The sequence below is a fragment of the Dipodomys ordii genome, unplaced genomic scaffold (assembly GCF_000151885.1).
Source record: "Dipodomys ordii isolate 6190 unplaced genomic scaffold, Dord_2.0 Scaffold17, whole genome shotgun sequence".
In the NCBI taxonomy this organism is placed as follows: domain Eukaryota; kingdom Metazoa; phylum Chordata; class Mammalia; order Rodentia; family Heteromyidae; genus Dipodomys; species Dipodomys ordii.
Genome location: NW_012267233.1, coordinates 12,654,546 through 12,673,434, shown reverse-complemented (window position 1 = coordinate 12,673,434; position 18,889 = coordinate 12,654,546). Strand labels below are relative to the sequence as shown.

The following is an 18,889-nucleotide window of genomic DNA, read 5'->3' as shown; positions in this document are numbered from 1 at the left end:
ACTCTGCATCTAGCCAGCATCTTTGGAGGCATCTCTGGCTCTCACCTTGTAACCTTGCATTCCTGTTCATAATCTCTGCTCGGTCCCTGGCTTCTGTTTGCCAAACTCTCAGAAGGTAGATGAAGCAATCACTTAATTGACTCATCTTCTTAAGTTCAAACACTGTGGGTCAGATGCCACTTGCCTATGCTGCTTCTTACCTTGCAGAGGGAAGACCTCACCTAATTGTTTCCAGTACCTTCTGGACTGTCTCATGTGTGGGGATAGGGTGTTGTGCGTGTGTGTGTGTGTGTGTATGTGTGCGCACGTGTGCGCACACGCGCCACATCTCAATTTCAGAAAGCAAACAAAATAGAGGATTTGATAGACAATATTAAATATTTTCTGTATGGATTCATTCAGCTTATGTATTTTTTTAAAAAAAGGTTTTGAAACCATAGAATATTCCAGGGCTTATTTCTACTATATCAATTAAGAAAGCCTGTTAGTACAGCAAACTCTTTTTTTTTTTTTTAAATTTTGTTTTTGGGTCCGGTCGTGGGGCCTGAACTCTGGGCCTGGGTGCTATCCCTCAGCTCTTCAGCTCAAGGCTAGCGCTCTACCACTTGAGCCACAGCGCCACTTCCGGCTTTTTTCTTTTTGCTTATGTGGTGCTGAGGAATCTAACCGAGGGCCTCATGCATGCAAGGCAAGCAAGCACTCTACCACTGAGCCACCTTCCCAGCCCCTACAGCAAACTCTTGAGAGAGGACATGAGGCACTTTTTTTTCCCAGTGAGACTTGAGCAAACTGCTTTACCTTGCAAGGAAATTAAATCCATTGCAAACTGTTTTCTCCAGGGCTAAATCGGGGCAGCTTTCTCTTTTGGCTCTCTTGTAAAGAAAATTGTCCAGGGTTCTGGAAACCAGAGTTGCTAAACCTCATACGATGCCTCTTTTCTTTCAGCTCATGTAACAGTTACTAGAGGAGACTGCGGTGATGTGGCATATTTTAGGAAAAATATTTAATTTTTTTTCTTTTTCCATTTTTTTTTCTGGCCTGATACTACACTCTCTCCAAGGGCCCTAGAGAGCTGTGTGGCTGAAGGAATTTATGACAACCAGCAGGGACAACTGAAATTTGACTTTGTGTCCGCCCAGGATCTCTCTGGCACCTGTCTGCTACCCAGAGATGCTGCCCCATTCACCAGAATCTCTTGAGGCAACAACAACAAAAACGCAAGACATTGCCAAGCAAATTTTGTATAGACTTCCTATTGTGAAAGAATCCATTCAGGGGGTCTCTCCAGGACCTCCGTCCTTTGGCATACTTCCTTAACTTAGCTAGCTCAAGTACATACACAACAAATTAGGCAAAACCAAAGCCCAGTCTAGTCTGTGAACTTGGGTTCTACTTGTAGGAAGAAAGAACTTCTTGAAGGCTGGCATTCAGACTACATGTTGGTATTCTTGAAAGAAGCCATAGACTATGCACCTTGATTGGTATCAAACCTTTTGTACTAGGATACAGGGCCTGAGGCAGGAAATACCTGAAGCCGAGAGAAGGAAACTGCGGTGTTTGGCAGATCAGGGAGCTTTTCCCCAGCCACCTTCTACCTTCTCTTCTTCCTTAGCCAGTTATTCCAAGTAGGAATTATAGGAATGGGGGAAGAGGGAGGGAGGGAGGGAGAGAAGACCACTGACCTCAGGTCACTCTTGTAATACATTCTTACTCTTATCCTCAGCAGAGGGTCCAGAGTAGAGAACATGCCCGTACCTGGGTGTGTATTTGTCTTGGCTCTTGAAATAAGTCTCCACATTTGTCACTCCTAAGGACAGTCTGTAGTGATTGTTCCTTGTAATCTAGCATTAGGCTCTTTGGGAAAACATGTATTATGCGAATTGAATGATAGTTTGTGTCACTCTGTCTTGCTGTGCAATTATCTGTATATGTGAGCACTGTGAGCTTCCTGGGATCAGAGTTGTGTCTTCTGCATGTCAACGCCCCTTGCAACTCCAAGTATTATCTTTTGTCCATGGTGCCTTCAATTCACCACCTTCTACATACAGCCCACACCATGCTTCAATGGAATGAGGATGAATAAAGCACTAAGAAAGATGCTAACCACAGAGCTGAGGGTTCAGCAGAAAAGGCAGCTGGGAAGATGGTAGCCAGGAAGCTGCCGGCAGACAGGTGTGGCAGGTGTGGCAGGGTATATGTCAGGAGCCAGGGAATGGTGGGCTGGTCCAGAAGGCTAAAGAGTTCCTGAGTTCATTGTCCTCTGAGCCAGTGACTTCAGGATAGTAGCTTTGTTGAAGCAGCTTCCAGAGGCTTATTTGTCCTGGGAACGTTGCACCTTTCGGATCCAGCTGTTGTGACTCAGATCAATGACACCAAAATACTCATTCATAGGAAAGTTCTAGTATGAAGAGAGGAAGACTAAGGTCTCTCTCTCTCTCTCTCTCTCCCTCCCTTTCTCTCTCTCTCTCCCCCCCTCTCTCTCTATCTCTCCCTCTCCCTCTCCCTCTCTCTCTCTCTCTCCCTCTCTCTCTCTCCCTCCCTCTCTCTCTCTCTCTCTCTTTTGGTTGGTCATGGGGCCTGAACTCTGGACCTAGGCGCTGTCCCTCAGCTCTTCAGCGCAAGGCTAGTGCTCTACCAGTTGAGCCACAGCGCCACTTCTGGCCTTTTCTGCTTATGTGGTGCTGAGGAATCACACCCAGGGCTTCATGCATGCAAAGCAAACTGAGCCACCTTCCAGCCCCCCTTTTTAAAAAAAAATATGTTTTTTATTGTAAAAATACTGTACAGAGGGGATACAGTTACATGATTAAGGTAATGAATACATTTCCTATTGAGCATTGTTGCCTCCTCCTTTGTTTTCCCCTACCATCCCTTCCTTCTCTACCTCCCCAACTATTCCTCCCCCCACAAAGTCGTAAAGTTTGTTTTCAACATAGTACCTTGTACATCTCATTGTTATAATGGGTCATCCTGTATCCCTATTTAAACATTTTGTTTTTTTCCCTTCCATTCCCCAAATTAGAGAAATGTATATACAAGGTGCAGGGCACCGGAATCAAATACAGTGAAAACGGGTTATACCGTGGGGGAGGAACATACCAAAGAAACAAAAAAATCACATAGTACATTATAAATATGTTAAAAACAATAGCAAGAAAAAAACCTATTTGTGTCCCTATCTTGGGGTTCTTTCACTTAACATCATCTTATATGGCCATAGGCCAAAATTTTAATAGAGACCCAGATACACAACAAATCAAAGAAAGGTTGGGCAAATGGGATTGCATGAAATTGCAGAGCTTCTGCATGGCAAAGGACATAGCTAGCAAGATCAATAGAAAGCCCACAGACTGGGAGAAGATCTTCACTAGGCATACAACAGACTAGGGTCTCATATCTAAAATATACTTAGAACTCAAAAAATTAAATTCTCCAACAACAAATCCTCAAAGAAACAACTGCCCGATAAAGAAGTGGGCTAAAGACTTAAAAGGAAACTTCACTGAAGAGGAAATAAGAATGGCCAATAGACGCATGAAGAAATGTTCAACCTCTCTAGCCATAAAAGAAATGCAAATCAAAACAACATTGAGATACCACCTCACCCCAGTTAGAATGGCTATAATCAAGAACTCTAATAACAGATGCTGGAGGGGATGTGGCCATAAGGTCTCTTTTGCTGTGATAGTCTCTCTTTCTCTCTGTCCAAGAAGGGTCATTGAGGAGAAGGTTGGAGTCTAATGACATAATTGACAAGCGTCATCTAGATGGCAAATCGGTATCTTTTACAATCCTTTCTAGTCTGTGGGTAGTGAGAACTTGAGGGCTGTGTAGATGGGCATATTGGCATCTGGTGGCCAGGATTCATTGGTGGCTTGTTTGTCATAGGTGCTTTGGCTAGAGGTCCTGACTCTGTCACTCCGTTCGCTCATGACTCTTCCCACATTGTACACAGAAAGAGCCATAAGTGCCCTCCTCCCCACCCCTGCCAAGTTTGGAAGAACATCTGGAAAGTGTTTCTGAGAAGGAAACAATTTGCTAATGAGTCTAAATTGTGTCCTAGACCCAAGAAATAGTCCAGGGTGTCTCCCTCATAGAATAGGATCGGGTTTTCAAGCTGCTCCCCAGTGGTCCATTTGGAAGATGTGAATAGACATGACCAGTTGAAAGAGAGCCACAGCTCCTCAGCTCATTGTACACTGTCTGGCATTGATGTAATGCAGCAGCTGGCCACTGACTAATAAGGGAATTGGAGAGAAAAGAACTGATTGTGGGTTTTCCAGGCCTGGCCAAGATTCATGGTATCCTAATCAAGTGAACTAAATACAGGGGAATTGCAAGTCCAAATTACCTCTGAGATAGCAATCAAGTAATCTGACAGTCACAGTATGCACATGGAACAGGGAACAACTGTGGGCCCATGTTCATAGCACAATGGTGGATAGGACTATGGTGTTTCTTTGTTCTCTCTCTCTCTCTCTCTCTCTCTCTCTCTCTCTCTCTCTCTCTCTCTCTCTCTCTCCCTCCCTCTCTGCTTGAACTCAGGGATTCAATTTTCATTCAGCTTATTTTGCTCATTGCTGGTGCTCTACCACTTGAACCATAACTTCCTCAGTCTGATACTTTGCTGGTTAATTGATTCTCTGATCTCAGCCTCCTGAAAAGCTGGGATTACAGGTATAAACCACCAGTACCTAGCTTCCATCTCTCTTTGACAAGACTATATACCAAATACTCAGAGAATGCAATTTCCCTATATTCCATATGTTAGTTTTAAATTCTTATAATGGATAATCCATGTCACTATCTCCTCCTCCTCCTCCTCCTTCTTCTTTGGTTGTGGGGTTTGGGCACTGTCCCTGAGCTCTTCAGCTCAAGGCTCCCGATCTACCACTTGAGCCACAGTGTCACTTCTGGTTTTCTGGTGGTTAATTGGAGATTAAGAATCTCATAGTCTTTCCTGCCTGGGCTGGCTTGATCCTCAGATCTCAGCCTCCTGAGTAGTTAGGATTACAGGCGTGAGCTACTACCACCCAGCTATGAGGTAATTTTTTCGTTGGTTTGTGAAAATTTGTATTTGGTGCTGGGGATTGAACTCAGGACTCATGCTTGCTGGGCAAGCTTTCTACCACCTGAGCCTGAGCCACCTTTATGAAAATCTAATCATGTTTAAATTCTGTTTGATAGGATTTCTGGTTATACTTAGGTAATTAAAAAAAAATCCATTGTGGGGCTTGAATTCAGCCTGGGTGCTGTCCCTCAGCTCTTCAACTCAAGGCTAGTGCTCTATCTCTTGAGCCACAGCACCACTTCTGATTTTCTAGTGGTTTATTGGAGATAAGAGTCTCACAGACTTTCCTGCCTGGGCTGGCTTTGAACCGCAATCCTCAGATCTCTGCTTCCTGAGTAGCTAGGATTACAGGTGTGAGCCACTGGTGCCCGGCTGCTTAGGTAATTTTTTTTTTTAAATGCTCTGGTTATTCCGAGCTGTGAGAGCAGCTGAAGCTCTTGGCTCACTGGACTTTCTCCAGCTTTCCCCTCTCAATCCTTTTCTCCACTATTCTTGTTCTCCACTGGTCACAGTCATTCACTTCTTTTATCTTGTCCTGTAATTGCAGTAAGTGCAGTCTCTCCTAACCTTAGTTCATCTTCCCAGTTACTCCCTTCTGCATTCCAACTGCAGTAATTCTGCCATCTTCTCTGGACTCTTAACCCATCAACCCTGCCTTTCTTTGTCCCATCCTCTTCCCTCTCTACTTTCTCCATTCCCTACTTTCCTGGCTTTAATACCATTAGAAGCCACTGTAGTCACTCTGCCATTTACCCCTTTCCTGCTCCATCTTGATAACCCTAAATGCAGCTTTCCCTGCCTGCCTTCCTCCATCCCTGGGTAGCTGAATGTGGTTGTAACAAAACACCCAGACTGGATCACTGTTCCCACTTAAACCTCATGATCACTACCTACAAGTAGGCCTGTAGGCCTTTAATCATACTCTCTTCCTAATCTATTTACTCTTCCACTGTTCCGGGAACTTACTTCCCCCTGACCCCACTCATATCATTAAACTTTTCATGGTTCTCTTAGTAAGTGCCCACAAAGCACTTATGGAAACTATGCTTATGGAAACTATGCTGGAACTGATAAGAAGCATCTCATTTTCTGAGATTACTTCCCTGGCCATTTGCCTATTACCCAGACCACATTCTTAGACTTCTTCACAGTCCTTCAAAGATCTCTGTCCTCTGTCACACTGGCCTGTCCTTTATTCTCTCCCAGGAACTTAGACCTAATGAACTTGCAACACATACTTGTCAAGTGAGTGAGGATGTGAACAAGAAACAGTCCCCAACCACCTGGGCTGCTGCTGTTCAGAGAGGCTAACATCTGTTTTCATCATTTTGAGAAGTTAAAAAAACACAAATAGATATTTAGTGAGGGAAAAGCTCTTGGCAGGAGGCATGCTAGTTTGGGCTATCGCTCTCAGGCTCTGATTACAGACAAAGGAAAGAACTGACCCAGAGAGCAGGTGCAGTCCTGCTGCAGTTCAAGGATTCTGGGAACAGAAAGTGTAAAGATTAGAGGACAAATCTTTGCATATTCAGTACAAGTGCTTGGTGAAGAGCATGGGCACTTAACCTCTTACAGTAGTGCAGACACACACCATGAGTTCACATCCAAGCTCCTCTGCTTCCCAGGCAGAGGGAGACCTAGAGCAATTTATTTAACTACTGTCATCCTCTGTGAAGTAGGAGGTTACATGTGAAGAATAAGCCAGGCCTAAGCAAGGTCTGGCCACAGTCAGTGCTCAAGACTATATTCTCTTTGAGTTTTCCAACACCCTTTGTGTAAGACTTCTTTTATACAAGAAGCCAGGCACTGGTAGCTCTACACATATAATCAATCCTAGCTACTCAGGAAGTTGAAGCTAGCCTAGGCAGAAAAGTCCATGAAACTCTTATCTCTAATACATTCCCCCAAAAAGCCTGAAGTAGAGCTGTGGCTCAAGTGGTAGAGTGCTAGCCTTGAGCAAAAAGAAGCTCAGGGACAGTACCCAGGCTGAGTTTAAGCTCCAGTACTGACTGACTGACTGAGGTGGGGGGGGAGGGAGGGGGGAAGGAGGGAGAGGAGGGAGGGAGAGAGAAAGGTTGTTAAAGACCATTTGGATAGAAGGACAGAAAGTGGCAGTGGTTGGACTCTGTTGTAGTTTCACATGGGATTTCAGGGCCTCTCTTGATGAAATTATCTTACCCTAGTTGTAGAGATCTACCTCCCCTCCTACTCCAAATCTGCACTGGCTTCCTCAGGCAGATGGCACCACATACTAAGTTTAGCTTGAGCAGTGATGCCGAGTAATGATGAGCCTGGGACTCCAGGAAGAGGAAAGGTCTGTGAGGTTGCACAGGGTTGTCCCGCTGGGGTAGAACTGTTAAAGTAGTCCTGGCTCAGGTTCCCCCTATACCGGAAGGGTGAGAGCCACTGTTTTCCCAGTGCCTAGACTTTGATGTCACCCTGACAGGATCGGAAGTACCGTTGACAGAGTCCAGATGATTCCTCTGGAGAGAAGGGACGGTATGTTGTTACGTATCCACACACCTACTTACAAGCGCTGCTGGAAGCCTTTGCTTCAAGGGGCCAAAAGGAAGATCTTTGTGTGTTGTTGCCCCAGACTAAGGAGACAATGAAGAAGAGTCTATTTTCTTTTACTTTTAGGTGGTTTTTATTTTATTATCCTTACATGCTTGTACAAAGGGGTTTCAATTCACCGTGTCAGTTTATGAGGACGATGCACCTTGAGCAATGTCACCCCTTCCATCCTTCTCCTCCATCTCTCCCAGTCCCATGCAAGCCCTCAGTTTCCCTAGTTTTGTCTTGGCATATATACGTTGAATGTTATGACTGCATTTGTCCACCTTTCCTCTCTCCGTTTGTCTAAACCTGCTCCCCGAGTCCATTTTCTGGAAACATCTCTTACATGCTTTGTGAGGGTATAAGAAGCTGAAAACATGTCTGAGTATTCCCAAGCCTTTTGCAAAGCTCTTTCTCTAATTCTAGCTATACTGAGAATTTTCTAAGGGCATCTACCATACGACCGTGGAAAAGGTACCACCCACAGTCTGACTATAATGAGCTGAGATACAATCATCTCTTAAAAAAAAAGTTTCCCCCTTGTATAAAGTGATTTGGACTCTATATGAACCCCTCCAACCCTAGGTTTTTATTAGGTTTGCTTCTATGAACCAGACTTCAAGTGGCTCTGCTTCCTCATTCTGGCCCACCGAGTTACGGCTGCACTCACAGAACCCGTGCCTGCCCTAGAAGTTTTGGACTTCATGGTTGTCATCACCTTTCCACCTCATGCCTTGTTTTACCACCAGGGATTTTATTTCATTCTATGAATGTTTGGTGAAGACTAAATGTCATTCACAGTCGAATGATACTACTTTCCCCACCTTGCAAAATCCATCAGGAGCTGCGAGGTCAAGACTTCCTAGAACTTCTTGCAGAGATTTGTTGCCTTGATGAGTCATTTTCAGACTCTGCTTTCTGACTTCACCCTGGAACTTGCTAGAACAACAAATTTTGGGGTGCCACCTCAGACCTAGGCATCCAGAGTTCAGCAGTGTGACCCGAGAGCTTGAGAATTGAAGTAGGCCTTCCAGGAACAGGCTGAAACGGGCTTCTGAACCCTCAAGGGACCTGAGGTTTTCTTGACGGAAACCCAGTCACTTTGGCTGCCAGGAATTGATTTCCGTACAGAAGCACAGCTCCCCGGGAGCCTCTGTGCTGTTGTAAACTACCCCTGTGTGCTGCTGAGGACTGATCCAGCACACAGCTCCATGCTGACCTTCCAGATTTCTCTTCCAGTTGTTGGTGGTGCTTGGTGGGATGTGGCTACCATGACCCATAATAAAAGCTCAGTGTGAGCAGAACCTTTTGCTTCCAAAGATGTCTAGAGGAAGAGTTTCCGAGCTCAGTCCTCTGTGTACCCTCTTTCATTAGTATTTTCTGCGTGGCAGGAGGTCCCTGTTCTTGAAAGCAGAGATCGCTGATGCAGGTTATCCTAGGAGAAGGTTCAGACAGGAAGGATGGGCTAGTCTGGAGGGGGACTAGCCTGGGTTCTGGGAGTACCTAGCTCTGCCTTCCTGGGCCAAGTGCTAGATAGATTAGAGACTCCTTCATGAAAACTAGAAATGCACTTCCTCCAGGTGGTCTAGGATGGTCTCAGCCTCCGGGGTTGAGGCTCAGGTAAGCCAATGCTGCTGAGTTCTGGTGGGCTCAGTTCCCTCACCAGCTTGGGCAGGTGTCTATGTACAGCACTAACTGAGCAGCCGTAAGCTGTGGTCATGCTCTTACCTGGCCGAGGACTGGGTACCAGTGAAGGCTGAGGAATAGAGCTAGAGGTTGGAGGGTGGGCAGAGGAGAAGCTGCATGTAACACTACCACTTTTTTTTTCTCCCAATACTGGAGTTTGAACTTGGGGTCTTGTACTTGCTAGGCAGATGCTCTACTACTTGAGCTATGACCCTAGTACTTCTTGACTTTTGATTTTTTATCTATTTTCCCTTCCTTCCTTCCTTCCTTCCTTCCATCTTTTTTCTGCCTAGAGTGGCCTTGGACTGTGATCTCCCTACTTATGCCACTTACATAGCTGAAACAACAGACACATACTGCTATACCTTTCTTATTTGTTGAGATGGAAGCTGAATAATTATTTGCCTACTTGAACTATGGTTCTCCTGATTTCAACCTCCAGAGTAGCTAGGATTATGGGAGTGGGCCACTTCACTCGGCCATCACATCATTTCCTTAAATTCTTACAACGACTCAGTGAAGTAAGTGGGTATTATTAGTATTGGTTTCCAAATATTTTTTCTTTTTCTGAATTACAAACGATTTTCATAGTCCCAGTGCCTGTTTTGTCATCCACCAATGAGTCTGACACTCATAGGTTTTGTTTTGTTTTTTTCCCTCAGGCTACTGTGATGAACGTGCTCTGGGAGAAGATTATAGTTCATCCTCAAAATGTTACCTTTTATGTTGACCTTATTTCTGGATTTTTTTTATTTATTTTTTTTCCTTTTTCATATATATCTTTTTTTTAATTTAATTTTATTTTATTTGTGAACATACTGTACAGAGGGGTTACATTGCATGGGCAGGATAATGCATACATTTCTTACCAAGCATTGCAGCCTCCTCCTTTGTTTACCCTTCCCATTCCTTCCCAGCCTCCCCCCTCCCCCCGATTTTTTTTTTTTTTTTTTTTGTCTGTCGTGGGGCTTGAACTCTGGGCCCAGACACTGTCCCTGTGCTCTTCAGCTCAAGGCTAGCACTCTACATCTTGAGCCACAGCGCCACTTCCTGTTTTCTCGTGTTTACTTGGAGATCGGAGTCTCACGGACTTTCCTGACCAGGCTGGCTTTGAACTGCCATCCTCAGATCTCAGCCTCCTGAGTAGCTGGGATTACAGGCGTGAGCCACTGGTGCCCAGTTTATTTCTGGAGATTTTCAGGCGATTTATGGGTCTTGTGTGTCAAGAAGCTCACTTGAGACCTTCCTAGCTCCCAGTGCTGGAAGGAAGTGACAGAAGGAGGCTTCCTGTTGGCTACTAATGGTGTTGAACTGGTGAAATTGCAGTGACGAGGTGTGTGTCCTGGCACCCTGTGATTGCAGCCTGGCAAGCTGGTCTGGACAGGATGACTTCATGAGCCTTTCCCACTTCTCATTTTTATGACTGGCTTCACTGTTTCATTTCTGGCTTTCTCTCTCTGCCAGTCTTTCTTTCTTGCAGCTTCGGTGTTTGGGATTTAGAGCCAGCATTTGGGATCACTTTTCTAATCCTTTCTAAATCCTCATTTAGTCTAGGAGTGAGGAGGAGAAGGTGAGGAAAAGAGGATCAGCCCTAGCTAAAAGCAGTATGTTACTGTACTTTCTGCTACTATAAAGAGATACCTGTGGGTGGGTAACTTTATTAAGAAAGTAAGTTTATCTGGCTCATAGTTCTGAGGCAGGGTGGAGGAGCAACATCTGGTAATGATTTTCTTTCTGGCAGATTTAGTTCCAAGGTGGCACTAAGCATCCAATGGCAAGAAACAGGGAGTCTATGTGGATGTATCCCCTCCTGCCTCTGACATCTCTTATTAAAAAAAGTCACCAGTGCTCAGTCATGGGGGCTGTACCCTCATATCTAATTCTAAAGGCCCACCTCTCCACAACATGGTTGGATTAAGCTTCTATTCTCTTAAAGCCTCCCAGTGGAGCTGACATTTCAGTATCTCAACCTCAGTGTGGGGGAGAGGGGAAGAGTACCCAACCACATCCAAACTATAGGAATGCCCCGCACCACCCACGGGAGCCTCTCATCCTAGCAGTGCTGTCTTTGTCCTGGAAGCAAAAGGAGAAGCTTTGTGCTGCTCAAGGTGTAACGAGGCCGTCGTGATGGAGGAGAGGGAGGGGACACAGCTAGTTGTCCTTTGATGTGCTCTTCCATTTCCACTACCATCTCTCAGGTCAAGTCTTGAGTCCTCTCAACCAGATGGTGCCACGATAGTTCTCATTGCTTCGGTGGTGGGGGCCATGGGCCTTCATGGCACCAGACAACTGTGTGTGTGTGCGTGCGCGTGCGCGTGTGCGTGCGCGTGCGCGCGCACTGGGGATGGAACCCAGGCCTTACAAGCTAAGCACACATTCATGCATCCCCAGTGTTGGATCCAGATGATGGCTTACCACACCATGCCGCTTTCCTAGCGGTATATAATCAGATGTTGCCATACCCACCCAGCATCTGGGACAACAGGAACCCATTTCTCAGTCTGAATTTAAAGGTCTTCTGTAATTGGCTTAGCCTTTCCCCAAGGAATTCCTGTCTTAGCTCCTGCTTTTACCTCTGCTGCAAGATGTCATCATGCTCTGTTGCCCAGGGCACTCCACCACTCCACTGTAGGCTCTTCTCTGTGTGCTCCTCCTCAATCCAAACAAAGCAGCTCCTGCCTTACTTCCTTGCCCTTGGCCACTGACATTCCTGTTCTCTACCATTGACTGTCAGAGTTGTGGTTCCATCCTGGTTAGTCCTTCTCTGTCCTATTTGGTAATCTTCCCAGATAGACTACAAGCCTTTGACATTGGATCCTATCTAACTTTTTTTTTTTTTTCCAATCCTGGGGCTTAAACTCTGGACCTGAGTGCTGTTTTTGAGCTCCTTTTGCTCAAGGCTAGTGCTCTACCTCAGAGTCACTTCCAACTTTTTCTGTGATTAATTGGAGATAAAAGTCTCCTTTCCCCAGCAGGCTTAGAACTGCAAGCCTCAAATCTCAGCTTCCTGAGTAGTTAGGATTACAAGCATGAGCCACTGGCACTGGGCCTTAAACGTCTTTTATATTTTCCTTGGTACCCTGCCATTCCATGTGGCAAATGGTAAAATTTTGATCCTCTTTAGAGGTTTGCTCACCTGCAAACTACATTGGTAAGGTCAGGCATGATGGGGCATGCCTGTAATCCCAGCCTCTCAGGAGACAGAGGTACAAGGATTGCATCCTAAGCCAGCCCTGGAGAAAAGTAAGAAATGCTATCAGAAAAAATAAACTAAAGCAAACATGACCAGGGACATGGCTTTAGTGGGAGAGTGCTTGTCTAGCAAGTACAAGGCCAGAAAAGAAAGAAAGAAAACCAAGTACCTTTGGCTCATGCCTATTATCATAGCTACTAAGGAGACTGAAATCCGAGGCTTGCAGTTTGAAGCCAGTCTGGGCAGTAAAGTCCATGAGACTCTTTTTTTTTTTTTTTTGGTCATTTGTGGGGCTTCATGAACTCAGGGCCTGAGTGCTGTCCCTGAGCTTTTTTTTGCTCAAGGCTAGTGCTCTACCACTTTGAGCCACACCTCTACTTGCAGTTTTCTGGTGATTAATTAGAGATAAGTTTCCCAGACTTTCCTGCCCTGGCTACCTTTGAACTGTGATCCTCGGATCTCACCCTCCTGAGTAGCTAGGATTACAGGCATGAACCACCAGTGCCAGCTTCCATGAGAACTTATCTTCAATTAACCACCAAAAAGTCAGAAGTAGAGCTGTGACCCAAGTGATAGAGTGTAAGCCTTGAGCAAAAAAGTTGATTGTCAGGCCCTGAGTTCAAGTTATAGGATCAGAACAAAAAGAAAAAGAAAAAAGGAAGAGAAAGAGGGAAATAAGGAAATAAAGAAGGGAGGGAGAGAGAAGGAAACTACATTGGTGATGTTCTGGAAACTAGTATGTTTTGTTTATCTTGCAAAAATAAACCTTGTTTGTAGCTGGGGATCATGTTTATCCATCCATGCACATGATGCTCTGATGACTTTGCTGCGTGTGGAGGAATTCTCAAGTTTTTTTGTTTTGTTTTTAAATTAGCAGTACTGGAGTTTGAAGCCAGGGCCTTGTACTTGTTAAGCAGTGGTTTTCCAGGCCAGATCTCCTGCCCTTTTTTGACTTAATCATTTTTCAGATAGAATCTTGCTAGGAGCTGTCCTCAGACTACAATCCTCCTGGTTACCCTACTTGGATAACTGTGATTCCGAGTATATATCACCAAGTCCAGCTTTTTGGTCAATATGAGGTCTTGTTAACTCCCTGCCCCTTCTGGTCTATGGATCAATGCCTCCATAGAAGCCAGAATTACAAGCCTGAGCCACCCTGCCCATCCCAATAATCGAGGTTTGAATGATGGTCATTAGTCTCAGGATTTCCAATAGCCAGGCTGTACTGGCTCTCTTGTGATGTCCAGTTGTTTGTTCTTTCTCCAGAGAGCTCCTGTGAGAACAAGCGTGCAGACCTGGTCTTCATTATTGACAGCTCCCGCAGCGTCAACACCTATGACTATGCGAAGGTCAAGGAGTTCATCATGGACATCTTGCAGTTCCTGGACGTTGGTCCTGATGTCACCCGAGTGGGCCTGCTCCAGTACGGCAGCACGGTCAAGAACGAGTTCTCCCTGAAGACCTTCAAGAGGAAGTCAGAGGTGGAGCGAGCCGTCAAGAGGATGAGGCATCTGTCCACAGGCACCATGACGGGGCTGGCCATCCAGTACGCCTTGAACATTGCCTTCTCCGAGGCAGAGGGGGCCCGGCCCCTGCGGGAGAACGTGCCCCGGGTCATCATGATCGTGACAGATGGGAGGCCGCAGGACTCCGTGGCCGAGGTGGCCGCAAAGGCTCGGGACACAGGCATCCTGATCTTTGCCATTGGGGTGGGCCAGGTGGACCTCAACACACTGAAGGCCATTGGGAGTGAGCCCCATGAGGACCACGTCTTCCTGGTGGCCAACTTCAGCCAGATCGAGTCGCTGACCTCCGTGTTCCAGAACAAGCTGTGCAGTAAGTCCTGCCTCTGTGGCTCACCGAGGGGCACCAGTAGGATCTATGCATTCATCATTCTGTGCTACCTCCTCCCAGGGGCTGTGCCAGAAGTGGGGATGATGGTGGGTGGGGAGACTCAACAGACACCACAATAGATGCATCCATCTTTTGGGACCTAGACTTTGGCCAAGGAGATGAATATTAAGCATGCAGTTATGGGAATGTGAGGTAACTTCAGTTGTAACAGTATAGTGGAGGCAGAGTTGAGAGCATGAATGGTATAGACAATCCCACGGACTAACTTGAGAACCAAGGAGCTTAGAAAGACTTTGCCTAGAGAAAGGACTGTTAGACTCAAAAGGTAAAAACAGGACTGGGCCTCATGTGATTCCACCTACTCAAAAAGTAGAGATTGGGGGGCTGGGAAGGTGGCTCAGTGGTAGAGCGCTTGCCTTGCATGTCTGAAGCCCTGGGTTCCATTCCTCAGCACCACATAAGAAAAAAGAAAAAAGCTGAAAGTGGGGCTGTGGCTCAAGTGGTAGAGCGCTAGCCTTGAGCTGAAGAGCTGAGGGACAGCGCCCAGGCCCAGAGTTCAGGCCCCACGACCGGACCTCCTCCCCCCGCCCCCCGAAAAAAAGTAGAGATTGGGAGGATCAATATTTGAGGCCAGACTGACTGAGCAAAAAGTCCTTAAGACTCCATCTCAAGACATAAGCCAGGCATAGTGGTGATCCTGTATCTGTGATCCCAGCTATACAGGAAGTGTAGTTAGGAGGGTCACAGTCTGAGGTTAGTGATGGACAAAAAATAACCTAAGAGGGGGCAAGGGGAGGGAAATGGGCTGGGAACATGGCTCAAGTATTATGCACCTGCCTAAAAAGCTCCAGACCCTGAGTTCAAAATCCAGTACTGGCGCTGGGTGCCAATGGCTCACTCCTGTAATCCTAGCTACTTAGGAGGCTGAGCTCTGAGGGTCACGGTTCAAAGCCAGCCAGGACAGGCAGGAAAGTCTGTGAGACTCTTATCTCCAATTAACTACCAAAAAAACGGAAGTGGTGCTGTGGCTCAAGTGGTAGAGCGCTTGCCTTGAACTGAAGAGCTTAAGGACAGTACTCAGGCCTAGAGGTCAAGCCCTACAACTGACCAAAAAAAAAAAAAGAAAAAAGAAAAAAAATCCAATACTGGAAAAAAGCAAAAAGGCAGAATGAGTAAGAAGAGATAGTTTTTGTGCAGCATGCTAGGCTTTCCTGGCACTCCCTAAGTTGGAGCTTGGGGGCTGGGGTGGAGATGGGAATGAAATGCGGTGTGTACCATAGATGATGGCATGGATTTTGGGATATTTTTGCCCTGAGATGCTGCTGGCACTACTGCCAGCAGTGTTTTCTCAGCTGACAAAGAGATTCAGTGTGTGGAGAGGATGAGAATGTGGTCCCGGCACACCTTTTCCCCTCCCCCGGAGGATGGCAGGTGTCTCTGCCCACCCCCAGCTCCTTCTGAAAGAAGACCCCTCTCTACTCTTGAGCTATGTTTTCTGTTCTTCCTTTTCTCCTTTGCTTTCTAACCCTTTTGTCCATGTGGCTGTTTCCCCCTTCCTTCCTATACTCTTCCTGTGACCTTCAACCCTAGCTCTGCCACCATTTTTCTCAGCAGGTCAACTTGGTTTCTCCTGTCTTCTGCCTTCTCTCTCTGGGAGGGTAGAGGCCAAGGATGCCAACTCAGACTCCATGCTCAATTCTACCACCTAGACTATGGGCAGCCTGACCCGGTAAACCATGTCCCACCCTGCCTTACCCACCTCAGTAACCCGCATATCCTCCAGCTACCATGTGTCCTTGATGGGGAAATAAAGGAAATACTTTTTTTAATGCCAGTCATAGGGCTTGATCTCAGGGCCTGGTGCTTCTGTGTTCAAAGCTAGTGCTCTACCACTTGAACCACAGTTCCACTTTTGACTTTTTGGTGATTAATTGGAGATAAAGAGTCTCATGGACTTTCCTGCCCAGGCTGGCTTTGAATTATGATCTCATCTCAGCCTCATGGGTATTTAGGAATACAAGTGTAAGCCACCATCACCTGGCAGAAATATTGTGTGTGTGTGTATGTGTGTGTGTGTGTGTGTGTGTGTGTGTGTGTGTGTGTATTGGTCATGAGGCTTGAATTCAATGCCTGGGCACTGTCCCTAAGCTCTTTTGCTCAAGGCTAGTGCTCTACCACTTTGAACCACAGCTCTGCTTCCATGTTTTGAGTGGTTAATTGGAGATAAGAATTTCACTGACTCTTTTCTTCCCAGGCTGGCTTTGAATCATGATCCTCAGGTCTCAGCCTCCTGAGTATCTACAATTATAGGTGTGAGCCACCAGCACCTAGCTAGAGATACTTTTTAAATGATGGTATTTCCTTAGAGTGTATGTGGAGAACAAGCTGTCAAGCCAGGCTACAAGGGGCTTCCTGCCCCTCTGAGGTCTGTGAGAACCACGTCTCAGAATGTGACAAACCCCAGGCCCACACGACATAGGCCTTGCAAAAAGAGAAAAAGAACATCCTTTTGTGTGTCTTTTTAAAAAAATCCACTTGCCACTCGGTGCCAGTAGCTTATACCTGTAATCCTAGCTACTCAGGAGGCTGAGATCTGAGGATTGTGGTTCAAAGAATGGGCAAGAGAGTCCATGAGACTCTTATCTCCAACTAATCACCAAAAGACAGAAGTGGAATTGTGGCTTAAATGGTGGAGTACCAGTCCTGGGAAAAAAGCTCAGGGACTGCACCAGGACCTGAGTTCAAGACCTAATACACTCTCTCTCACTCACTCTCTCTCTCTCTCTCTCTCTCTCTCCCTCACTTCTTCCTTCCCTCTCTCACTTTCTTTCTCCCTCTCCCTCTTCCTCTCTCTCTTTCTCTCTCATTCACTTGCACACACACACACACACACACACACACACACACACACTTACCAAAACTAACCTCAAAAAAGCAGAGACCCATTTTCTATTGACTCAAGAGTCAAAGGTTTATTTGAAAAATCAATGCCATGAAGAAAAAATAAGCTTTTCCTTGCAATGTCACTTGGAAAGTGTTCACTGGGGCCATTTCCCTGGCACTGTTCTTATGGTGCTGTGCTGCAGTCTGAGTCAACTGGAAACCTCGATCAGGAGGACAGGCAGCAAAGGGTTTTAAGGTTTATGACTTCAAATGACTTCTGCAGAATTTATGCTCCTCTTTCCTGGAAACATTAAGAAAAGAAGTTGACTCTATAACACTTTGGACCATTTGTTCGTGCATAGTAGAAAATCTGTAATGGAGGAGCACCTTGGATCTATTGACACATGGAAAGGTAGACAAGAAGGCGGAAGAGCAACAGCACCATCCCCATCCACATTGCTGCACGTGGACTTGTGCAGAAAAAAGAACTTCTCAGGGTGCTTCAGGCCAAGGCAGCAAATTCAAAAGGCTCTTTGGGGCTGGGAATGTGGCTTAGTGGCCAACGGCTTTCCTAGCATGTATGAGCTCTGGGTTCGATTCCTCAGGACCACATAAACAGAAAAAGCCACAAATGGTACTGTGGCTCAAGTGGTAGAGTGCTAGCCTTGAACAAAAGAAGCTCAGGGACAGTGCCTAGACCCTGAGTTCAAACCCCAGGACTGGCAAAAAAAAAAAAGGCTCTTTGGCAGTTTTCCCCTCTGTGATCTTTTGTTATAATCTAGAAGCAGATACAAAAACATTGGTGTTACCCCATTCACTTGTGTGGGCCGAGCAATGATTCCCCTGCCACTCTTCCGTCCCTACTGCGGGAATCACAGCTGCCTGTGGGGGCAGTGCCAAGCTCTTCCAGGCAGCCTCATCAACCATCTTGAAAGGGTTGAAGAGGCCCCAGAGCCTCTTTATCCACAGTGCGGTGAAGACCGTAATAACTAACATCTATTAAGCACTTTCCCAAAGCGTCCACATTACAGCCAGTACCACCGCTCCTTCCCACAGCTTAGCAGGCTTGTCCAGCAAGCCAGCCAGCATTGCAGGACCAGGATGCCAAATCTTGGCTCATTTTACTCCTTTACATGGTGGGAAATCTCTAGTCCTCGCTCTCTCTCTTTAAAATGTTTAAAAAATTTATTAAGTAGTTGTACAAAGAGTTTACAGTTCCATGTCAGGTTATGAGTACAAGGCATCTTGATCAATGTTACCCCTTCCATCGTCATTGTCCCCCATTCTTCCCCTCCCTCACACCTACCCTCACTTTTTACATAATATACATTGAATATAATGACTGCATTATCTAGTCTACTCTCTCTCTCTCTCTCTCCTTTTTTGTCAGTCATGGGGCTTGAACTCTGGGCCTGGGCACTATCCCTGAGCTCTTCAGTTCAAGGCTAGCACTCTACCACTTGAACCACAGTGCCACTTCTGGTTTTCTGAGTGGTTTATTGGAGATAAGAGTCTCCCTGACTTTCCTGCCCTGGCTGGCTTTGAACTACGATCCTCAGATCTCAGCCTCCTGAGTAGCTAGGATTACAGGCATGAGCCACTGGCACCTGGCTATCTAGTCCCCTCTTCAGGTGAGGATTCATTTT

General features: G+C 46.1%; 1 protein-coding gene across 2 annotated transcripts in view; it reads left to right on the top strand.

Moving 5' to 3' along the window:
- The window catches only part of Matn2 (matrilin 2), a 118,510-nt gene that overhangs the window by 28,322 nt on the left and 71,299 nt on the right, over positions 1 to 18,889 (top strand). For both annotated transcript variants that reach the window (XM_013012539.1, XM_013012538.1), the window contains exon 3: positions 13,773 to 14,342. In XM_013012539.1, the coding sequence (XP_012867993.1) occupies positions 13,773 to 14,342 (570 nt within the window). The remainder of the gene's footprint in view (positions 1 to 13,772; positions 14,343 to 18,889) is intronic.